Raw genomic sequence first — 10,181 nt, 5'->3', positions numbered from 1 at the left:
CCTCTGCCCTGCCGCTGGGCTCGGCCCCTCCATCTTTCAGCTCCGCTCCTCTGCGTGGAGCTGGCGCCTTGGCGGAGCGGTGCCCTAAAGCATCAGACGCTGCTTTCGGAGGGAATTAGGAATAATTGCAATGGTTCTTTATGGTGTTTACAAGGCAAACAGTAGAAAGCTAAGGAAATGTCAGGGCCCAAAAGCATGGTTAGGTAGGTAGGCTCTCCTGCAGCTGGCTGCAGCAGAAACAGTGAATATTGACCGGGTCCCTGCCTGCTCTGGTCTTTGGCATCCCACTGCCTGCCCTTTCCCCTCTCCCAAGGTGCGAGCGACACATCCCGACTGCTCCGCCGTCCTCTATTTCCAAGAGAAAGAAGCAGAATGTCTGGAGAGGATCAGGAGTGAAAGCCAAATGCCGGCGTCCCCCGGGCAGCAAGGTGAGGGCGAGCTGCTGCCGTGGTGGGGCTCATTCCCCAGGGAGGATGGGGAGGGTTTGCTGAGGGTCTTTTTGGAGGAAGATCCATGGTCTGGGGTTGCAGGGCACTCTGTGAATGCAGAAAAGCGGATATCTTCAGGAAAATGAAGAGCAGCGCCCAGGTGAAGGCTAAGCAGCATCCTTGGAGAGCCCCAAAAAATGCTGCTGCAGGGGGAGAGGGGGGCAGAGATGGGGTGTGATGGGCTGAGGGATGCAAACAACTGCAGGGGCTGAGTCCCTCATATTCGTGGCATCTGGCAGTGACAGTGTGGTCCATGCCCCAAGCAGAGCCTCCTGCCCCGTTCCCATCCTCCCTGTGCTGATGCTCTGGGGCGATGCAGAGCCCTGGGCATCAGAGCTCAAGAAGAGGAGCTTGTCCATACACCAAGAGATATATTATACAGCAGGAAGGCTCTGCTGTACAGACACACCCAGATATTTTGCTCAGACCCCAAGAAATGAAGCAACTGCTCTCAGCAACAGTCCCAGTAGCTGTGCTGGGTTTACCTGTCCTCCAGAGCAAAAATTAAGACATCCGTTGGCATTGTAATGCCAGCCCTGTAAATCCCTCCAAGCCTGGCCAGGTACCTCCAGACCGCTTTGCTGAAATCAGAGAAAACTAATTAGACGTGTCTGAGTCCACATTCCCAGGCTGGGAATAGATGTGGCAGCAGGTTAATAATGTATATGTACAAGGTTAATAATGTACATGTGCGAGGAGGAGAGCTGTCCTGGAAGGGTGATGTCTGTGTCTCATCCTGTTGTGCTGCAGCACTAATTCTTCAAGGTCCTGCATCCACTTGGCCGTGCTCGTTTCCAAGGCAATTAGAGTCATTTAAAGATTAACTTAGTGCTAGAGAGAGAAGTAAAACATGTTCAAGCTAATTGCTCTCCGGCAAGTCCTGCAGTGCTTTCTCCTGTCCCCCTCCTCCGGGCTGGAGAGACATCCCGAGCTGAGCCACCGTGGCTGCTGGGTGCAGAAATCCAGCAGAAACCTGCAGTATTTCAGATGCCACCAGGAAAGTCCCCACCCTTCCCACACCCTCGTTTCCCAGGGTGTCCCCGCAGGAGCTCTGGGTCTGATGCAGCCCCAGGAAATACCAGGTCCCATCTCACCGCAGGGCAAAAGGAGAGCTCAGCGCTGGGGGAGGTCGTTCCCAGAACTGGAGCCGGGATGCTCCTAATTCCTGAGGGGGTACGGCATGGCCCCCGATCGGGTGACGGCTGCCCGCCCTCCGCTCTCCCGTTACAGCCGTGCCTGGGGGCCGGGGGGCTGCGTGTGTGTCCCCAGCACGTCCCTTCCCAGCAGCACTAACCCTCCTGTCCCTCCCCAGGCTGCCTGACCGAGTGGGATGGAGTGAGCTGCTGGTCGGCTGTCCCTGTCGGCCAGTCCCAAGCTGTCGCCTGCCCCGACATCCTCCATGTCTTCAAGAAATCCAAAGGTGCAGTGCTCTGAATCCAGCCGGGATCACTCATCCCTGGGGACCAAGGGCTGGGCTGCACCCACCCCTCCCTGCCTGGGACCTTCCCCTCTGGTCCCACAGCTCCTGCCCCATCCAAAAGCTCGGCATGTATTGCAATCCAAGCAGGGACTTAGGGTGGTGCCACACCAGGAAAGTCCCCAAGCTCTTTCATCACCCAGCACCAAGCAGGAGGATGCTTTCCCCCATGGGTAGAGCACTTGGGGACCTCATCCTCCAACTGGGTGACACCGGCACAGTCCCCTAGCTGGTCAGCACCCTCCTTGCCCCATCCACACACCAGCCTAATGCTCCTGACCTGCCCAGTGCCACTCTAAGCCACACAGATGAAAAATGCAGCGTAAGATCATGATTATTTCAAGGCCAGGTGCTCTCCCGGGGCAGGCACCGCTGCTGGGGGAGCCGCTGCCTCCATCTGTCTCAGAGACAGTGGCATGTGAAGGCAAGCATCCAACTTCCCCCCACGGCATCTGACTGTCCCCACGGCATCAGAGCGCTTCCTGGGCTGGGTGTAATGGAAAAGGCGATGGAGGGTTGGTAAATCCTTGCTTTAGGGCAGAAACAGCTCAGGAGAGGCTTGATGAAGGACAAAAAAACACCCTTTTTTAGCCTTAATTCCCTCCCACCATGGGGATTCATGCTTGCTTTCATATCCTGCCCTAAGGCACAGCACTGGAGGGCAGAGATGCGATCGGACGGGAGGGATGGGGCAGCCGGGCCAGCTGGGTACCGTGCCACTGTCACAGCTGGGATGCTGGTGCTGGGATTTAGACTCCCTCCCGGGGAACAGGGTACCATCCCCAGGCTGGACATTTTGGGTGTGCTGATGCAGTGGCGATGCCTGTGGCTCTTGTGAGGTCCCTTCTTCTCGCTGCAGCACTGATCTGGAGGAATTGCACCGAGGCGGGATGGAGCTTCCCCAGCCCCCCCTACTACAACGCCTGCGAGCTGGAGGCCATCGGCACCAGTAACGACACTGAAGCCAAGGCAAGCGAGTCCCCGGGGGGCTGTGCAGCAGGGTGCCCCTGATGAAAAACATGGAGGGGCTCTTGAGGATATCTCCTTGGCCTCATCCTTGTTGCTGGGCTGCCCCGAGGGTCCAAGCCTAGGGGCTGGGGCATCCCCCTGGCACCTCCCTGCCCATCACAGACCAGCACCTCCCAGCCCAGGCTGCATCTCTCTACTGGTGTTTTCCCTTCCAGAGAGGCTATTTTGTCACCATGAAGGTGCTTTACACCTGCGGCTACTCCACGTCCCTGGCAGCCCTGTTCCTGGCCATCAGCATCTTCTCCTGCTTCAGGTAGGGCTCGGCGCTGGCTGCCCTGCGGTAAATCATCGGCAGGAGGTGGCTGCCCTTGGTCTGTCCCCTCCTGGAGCAGCCAGGCTCCATCCCTGCCACCGTGGATAACCAGGGAGGCATGAGACAAACTGCAGCATTGTCCTTTCCACACAGACTTCCAACCCTCAGGTTGCCCTGTCAAGCTTTGTTTTTGCAGCCCTGGCTGTGCTGCAGAGTTCTGCTCTCCAGAGCTGGCTGGAGGATGTTCCCCAGCACACCTCGTCCCCAGGCAGCAGCCTCGAGCATGGCACAACCCCATCCTCCATGATTTCAGAGCAGGAAAACCTTCTCCAGGGCTTTGTGCTCAACCTCCACCCGCACATGGGGGTCCAGCCAGGGAGGTGGCTCCCGAAGGAGAAGCTGCTCTGCCCACCTGCCCTCTCTGCTCCTCCCTGGGCACGGCACATCTCCTCCTCCCGTAGGAAGCTGCATTGCACCAGGAACTCCATCCACATCCACTTCTTCACCTCCTTCATCCTGCGTGGGGCTGCCGTGTTCATCAAGGACGCCGTCCTCTTCTCGGATGAGTCTGTCGATCACTGCACGATGTCGACGGTGAGATGCTGAGCCCCGGCATGGTGCGGGACCGGGCATCATGTGCTGATCCGGAGCGGTTTGGCTGCACGGGCAGTGGGTTTAGCACTGGAAAGAGGAGCAAGAGAAAGGCTGGGAACCTGGGGAGGAAAGGCTGGCTTGGGTGGGCTTCAGGAAGGTGATGAGAGCATCTCTGGGCTCTGTCTGCCCTCAAAGCTCTCCCTGGTCTCCCTCTCCTAACTAGCTTCCCCTCATATCCCAGTCCCTCAGCACAGTATGGAATATCCCCTTGGCTGTGCCCATCTCCCAGCTTCTGGGAAAATTAACCCTATCCCAGCTGAACCCAGGACAACCTCAGGATGTGCAGATTTGGGGTTGTCAGTAGAAACAGAACCCCCTGCATGCAATGCTGTGGCTGCCCCAGACACAGGTTTCTAAAGGTCCGACCACACCAGCCTGCGGTCACCTGCCCACGTCGCGCCGGTGACATGCAACATCCCTGGAGCTGCACTGAAAGACCATCACGGGTCTCCTTGATGAGATGGATTTGGGGGCTGACCATCTCCTGTGTCCCCAGGACCGGGTCTGACCCCAGCCGGCACTCCTGAGCCTTTCTCCTCCTCCTCATCTTCGCAGGTGAACTGCAAAGCAGCCATCGCCTTCTTCCAGTACTCGGTCCTGGCCAACTTCTACTGGCTGCTGGTGGAGGGCATGTACCTGCAGACCCTGCTGCTGCTCACCTTCACCTCCGACAAGAGGTACAGCTGGTGGTACATCCTCATCGGCTGGGGGGAGTGCAGGGCCCCCCTGGCACACCAACCCCTCCAGCAAGGACCCATTGACACAGACGAGGGGTAGGCACCACTTTCGGGGATTGCCTGCTCTGAGACCAACCTGGCCAGAAGTTCACGGGCACCGTGGTCCCCATGGCTGCTCTCCCCTACTCCAGCACCTCTCTGCACGGCCTCGTGCTTGGTGGGGCACCCACATGCATCTGGAAACGCCCATCCCGAGTGCCCAGGTTAAATGTAAGAGCACCAAGAAGGGCTGGAGGGTAGCCAGGAGGTGACACACAGGTGGACGTGTCACCACCAGTGGGCACCATCTCCTTTTAAAACCTGGAGAAAGGCTGTCACCTTCCTGCCACCTCCAGGGTCCCAGACCTGACCTAAACATGTGGTTTTGGGGACAAGGGATGGAGGGAAGGCACAGGGGCTCCCCAGAGCCCTGGGATGACTCCACATCCCTGCGTGGGTCCTGTCCTTGCAGGTGTCCCCATGCTTACGGTCTGCATGTGGGTGGTCGCCAGGCTGTGGTACGACAACCACGGGTAAGAGCAACCACCCTTCTTCTTCCTCACGTGCCCCCCACACAAGGCCTGGGGGCTGAACCTCCTGCATGGGAGGCTCAGGAGAGGAGAACTGGGGCAGTGATTTATTTTAATGCTGTTTCTATTTTTGGGGGGTCCCCTGCTACAGTGGGGTCCCATTGCAAGAGGTGCTGTACCAATGGGGCAGGGGGCTGGGGAGGGGGGAAGGATGACACCTGAGCTAAACGGGTGCCAGTGGGTGGCAGAGCCCTTTCTCCTCTCCCATAGGTGCTGGGATGACTACACCAGTCTCTACTGGTGGGTGATCAAGGCTCCCATCCTCCTGGCCATATTTGTGAGTATGTCCCCTGGGCATCCCAGCCCCAGAGCTGCGGGTCCCCTATGGACAGGGGGACCCAGCCAGGGGTCTGTGCAGAGCCTGAGACACAGCTTCCCATGGCAGGTGAACTTCCTCATCTTCCTCAATGTCACCAGGATGTTAGCACAGAAGATCCGGTCCCCGGACATCAGCAAAAACTACAAGCAGCAGTACATGTAAGGGCTGGCTTGGGTGAGGGGTGCTCCTCTCACCCTGGTTTTTGGGGGGACCCAGGGCAGCAGGGACCCTTCCCTGGCAGAGCACAGAGGAAGACCATCCTTGGAGCCTCCAACACCTGCCTTTCATGGAAAACCTGTTTTGGGTTAAGACCAAGCTCTTGGGAAGGGCTTTCCTTGCAGGGCAGCAGGAGCATTGCCTGCACCCAGGCCCCCGCTCATGCCGCCGCTCTCCGCAGGAGGCTGACAAAGTCCACGCTGCTCCTCATCCCTCTCTTCGGGGTACACTACGTGGTGTTCGCGCTCTTCCCCGAGCACATCGGCGTGGATGCCCGGCTGTACTTTGAGCTGGTCCTTGGCTCCTACCAGGTATAGACTGGGGGAGATGGGTCAGCAAAACCCCCATGTCCCCATCCTGTCCCATCCCAGCATCACACCAGGAGACCCTGGGATGTGCTGCTGGGGCTTTGCACTCTTTTGGGAGAGGACTGTGTCTCAGGCACCCCTCAAATGCCAGGGACAAACCACAAGGGTTGGGGTTTGGTGAATAACTGATCCCATCCCCTACTGCCCTGGGATGGGGTAGGAGGGGTAGGAGGATGCTGGAGGGAGGCAGCAGATTAACAGAGGGGTCCAGCCCCTTTCATCAGATGCTTCCTGTCCTTTGCAGGGGTTCCTGGTGGCTCTGCTGTACTGCTTCCTGAATGGAGAGGTGCGTGTCCCCCCAAAAACCAAGCCCCTGGGCACCATAGCCACGCACGTGGCCATGCAGACCCCCCAAGGCTGCACCCCAATGGGCACAGCATGCACACAACCACACGTGTCTGCACCAGCGGGCACACAGACACCCCTGCGGGTGCACCCTGATGGGTGTTGCATGCACACAACCGTGCATGGATGCACACACGGGCATGCAGACATGCATGGGGGTCACAGAATCCCAGAATGGTTTGGGTGGGAAGGGACCTTAAAGCCCACCCAGTGCCACCCCCTGCCATGGGCAGGGACACCTCCCACTAGCCCAGGTTGCCCAAAGCCTCATCCAGCCTGGCCTTGAACCCCTCCAGGGATGGGGCATCCACAGCTTCTCTGGGCACCCTGGGCCACTGCCTCACCACCCGCACAGTGAAAAATTTCTTCCTAAATTTCATCCTCGCCCTCTTCCACCCCAAATCCCTTGTCGAGCCCCAGGTGCAGCTCCCACCCCTTGGCCGGGTGCCGCTGAGTGCTACCACCGGTCCATGGTGTCGATTCAGGTCCAGGCTGAGATCAAGAGGAACTGGGGCAAGTGGCAGTCATCCATGGAGAGCAATGTCTTCAACCTGGCAACCCAAGACTTCACAGCGTGATGCGGATGGCGTTTGGGGGGAAATACCGCCCTGAGGACAGTGGTGATGGTGCAGCTCCGCGGTCCCAGAAACACCCTAAAAAGGATTCTGTAGGTTCTGGGTCTGGCATCCTTGGAGGGTTGGGATGCTGCCTGGTCGGGTGCTGGTGGCTCTCATGCATCCATGATGGTGTCTCACCTGCTCAAAGCTCCCCGTGTGGTTTGGTCGGTGTTTTAGGCGAAGGGAAAAGAGCTTCTCCATCTTTTCTGCCCCTGGACTGGGTATGAAACACAAATATCGTTTCACAGAGGACATCTGGCATTTTTCGTATGGCACTGGGATTAAAACTGAAGCGGCCCCAACACTGAGGGGTTTTTTTCCCCCTCCTTCCTTGGTTTACAAAATCATTTCCCTTCTGGGAAGATGCTGAGACACAGCCCCAGGAGCCATTCCAGGGGTGGGAGAAGCAAATACAGAGACAGAGACTGACAGCTCTCTGCATGAGACCCCTGATGGTTTCACGACTCAGGTCCTCCCCCGATTTCCAAAATCTTTTCCGTTCTCCCATGCCTGTGGCTTCAGCCACTCTCAGTGCTGGGGAAGCCGGTCCATTACCCTCACCGTGCCAGCTTTGGGGGTCTCGGGGGGGCTCTGCAGCTCCCCAGGGGCTCTGTGCTGGAGGGACAGGACAGTTCCCAAGCAGAGGGGCTCACCCATCTTCCCTGGGGACTCGTTTCCTTGTCACTAGTGAGGTTTTTGCCAATAAAATCTTGTTCTGACATCCAGCATCGCTTCTCAGAGGCTTAGTTTGCTCGACAAACCTGGAGAAGTTGGTAGAGGGTGGGAACCCCACCAGGGTCTGTAATGCCAGGAAATATTCCCTGGGGGAGAAATTCCTGCTTTTCCTCTGCCTGTTGAAGCAGCCAGGCTCTGGAGGAGGAAGGCGAGGAAGAGCACAAGGTGGGTGCATCACAGGCTGTCCCAGAGGTGCTGGGGTCCCGTGTCCCCTCGGGGTTGGAGCTGCCACCACCACAATGCTGCAGCCTGTCCCGTTCACCCCCTGAGCATCCTTCACCTTCCCTGAGCTGAGCATCTTCCTTGGAAAATGATGTCTCCAGGAGTGCGAAAGGCCTCAAATGCCCTTTCCCCAAACCTCCCCTCCTCTCCCAGCCATGCCGCATTCCCGGGACTCCAGCCACCCGATCCCAGCAGAGCTTCTCACACTGCCCGGATTGTCATATCTCCATGCAGCCATATGTCCTTCCTTAAATAAAACCCACGGGTTGGCCCTTTTCCAGGCTGCAGGATCTCCAGAGATCCCCTCTGGTCTCACAAAGAGGCATCGAGAGGGGAAACAGAGTCCCAGACTTGATTTGAGGTGAGATGGAAGATGTTTCGTTAAACAACCCTCGGGCCAGCAACATCCTGCGTTGCCGACCAGTAAACCTCCCGAGGAGTGTGGCAGCTGTCAGATAAACTCCTGCCTGCAGCTGCGAAGAGATCGAAGAGATCGCAGGTGAATAAACATCTCTCTCCATCATTAGCGAGGAGGATGCTGTTCGGCAGGGGTGGGAGGCAGACAGGCAGCAGCAGATTGCTCCAGGGCTGGGGATGCTTAGTGGGAATGTCACAGTTGCCATAAAGCTTTGAAAAAAAACCCAGGTTTTGCATTTATTTTCATCTGGAAATGGGCCTTTCTGGGTGCTAAACCTGGCACCCCAAGTGACCCACTGGGGTTTGCTGGGCTTTGACCCCCTCGTCTCCCCGGTGCACGGCAGAGCCGGCAAAACCGGGAGCCCACCGTGGGTGCAGGAGGGATGATGTACCGCTGCTGCGGGGACCGTGCATCATCTTCAATCTGGAGGAAAGGATTTCAAAAGGGTTTGCTGCATCTCCAGCGTGGACCCTGCCCTACAGCTGCATATTTGGGGCAGCTGAGCTTCGGCAGGGACAGGTTTTCCCCCTCTCCCCTCCAGGACAGCCGGGGGTGTCACAGCAGCCCGGCATCCCCATCGCCCACCCTGCCCTGGGGGTCCCTTGTCCTCCCCTGGGGTGTCCTGCAGAAGGGGGGGTGTTTTGCCTGGATCCGGTTGGTGGCACTGCGGTCCCGTAATGCCACCACGGGCACTGACATCGGATCCAGCCCTGGACTGCACAATGTCCCCACGCAGCGTGCCCTGGACACGGGCTCAGCCAGGGTGGAGGGACCCCGGCACGTCCCGGGGGGCTGCCTGGGTGCCAGCACCCAGTGACCCTGCCCTGAGAGCACCCAGGGAGTCAGGTAAGGGGCTACACCACCTTGGGGGAGCCCCACACGTGTCCCAGGGCTCCAGTGAGAGCCGGGACCCCCCAGGGCACCCCTCTACAGCCCCGGCTAGGGGAGGGTTAATCAGCGATGGGGATGGAGGAAGGCTCAGGGCTGGGGGAGCTGTGCCTTTGCCTGTTGCTTCTTTCCCTGCCGGCATCCCCTTCTCCTCCTGGGGCTGCCAGGACACCCCGCTTGGGTGCTGAGGGTGCCTCGATGCCTGCGCCCACTCCTTCATCCCTGCTCCGGGATGTCCCCAGCTCACTGGTGCAGCGTGTCCCCACCCTGCCCTATGCGGGCAGCTCTGACCCTGCCCTGCTCCTGCCTGTGCAGAGCTCAGCCCCACAGAGCCCCCACCGATGCACCAGCCCCACAGCGGGGGTCAGGATGTGCCCATCACTGGTGGCTTCAGGGCAAGGTGCAAGCCAAGGCCCCCCCAACAATCTGGGGTGCTGCAGACTGTGACAAGCATTATCCCACCCTGCCACCCCAAGGGGATGGGTTTTGCCCCCAAATTGTCATTGTGGGTACCCCTGGGTACCCCAAGCCCCCATTCCAGTTGGGATTTAACTGGTCTTGCAGGCAGAGCTGTGTCCATGCCTGCCCAGTGCCCAGCTGGGCACCCCGTGGGGCAGGACCTGTGGGTCCAGGTTTCCACCCTGGTGAGCATCACCTCCGGTTTGCTCTGGGCTATAGGCAAAGCAAAAAAAGAACGGTGCAGATTCCCCAGGCTTCACGGCGGTGACAAGCTGGCAGCTGATGGGACCCACTGGGCATCCCCTGAATTTCCTGCTGTGACCAACGGAGCAAGTGGAAAGTCCCCACAGCCAGAGGAGGAGGATGTCCCTGTCCCTGCCCTCCTCG

General features: G+C 58.7%; 1 protein-coding gene across 1 annotated transcript; it reads left to right on the top strand.

The window, feature by feature from the left end:
- Positions 1 to 313: 313 nt before the first annotated feature.
- Positions 314 to 7,033, top strand: VIPR1 (vasoactive intestinal peptide receptor 1; the record flags this gene model as incomplete). Its single annotated transcript, XM_010083560.1, has 12 exons — positions 314 to 428; positions 1,801 to 1,908; positions 2,825 to 2,934; positions 3,150 to 3,247; positions 3,709 to 3,841; positions 4,457 to 4,616; positions 5,090 to 5,150; positions 5,418 to 5,484; positions 5,593 to 5,684; positions 5,924 to 6,053; positions 6,355 to 6,396; positions 6,941 to 7,033. Coding segments are annotated over 12 exons (1,209 nt in total), but the record flags the coding sequence as incomplete, so codon positions are not given.
- Positions 7,034 to 10,181: the final 3,148 nt, after the last annotated feature.

The sequence above is a fragment of the Pterocles gutturalis genome, unplaced genomic scaffold, assembly GCF_000699245.1.
Source record: "Pterocles gutturalis isolate BGI_N339 unplaced genomic scaffold, ASM69924v1 scaffold32336, whole genome shotgun sequence".
NCBI classification, from domain to species: domain Eukaryota; kingdom Metazoa; phylum Chordata; class Aves; order Pterocliformes; family Pteroclidae; genus Pterocles; species Pterocles gutturalis.
The sequence above is the reverse complement of the archived record's forward strand: the minus strand, read 5'-3'. Positions and strand labels throughout refer to the sequence as shown.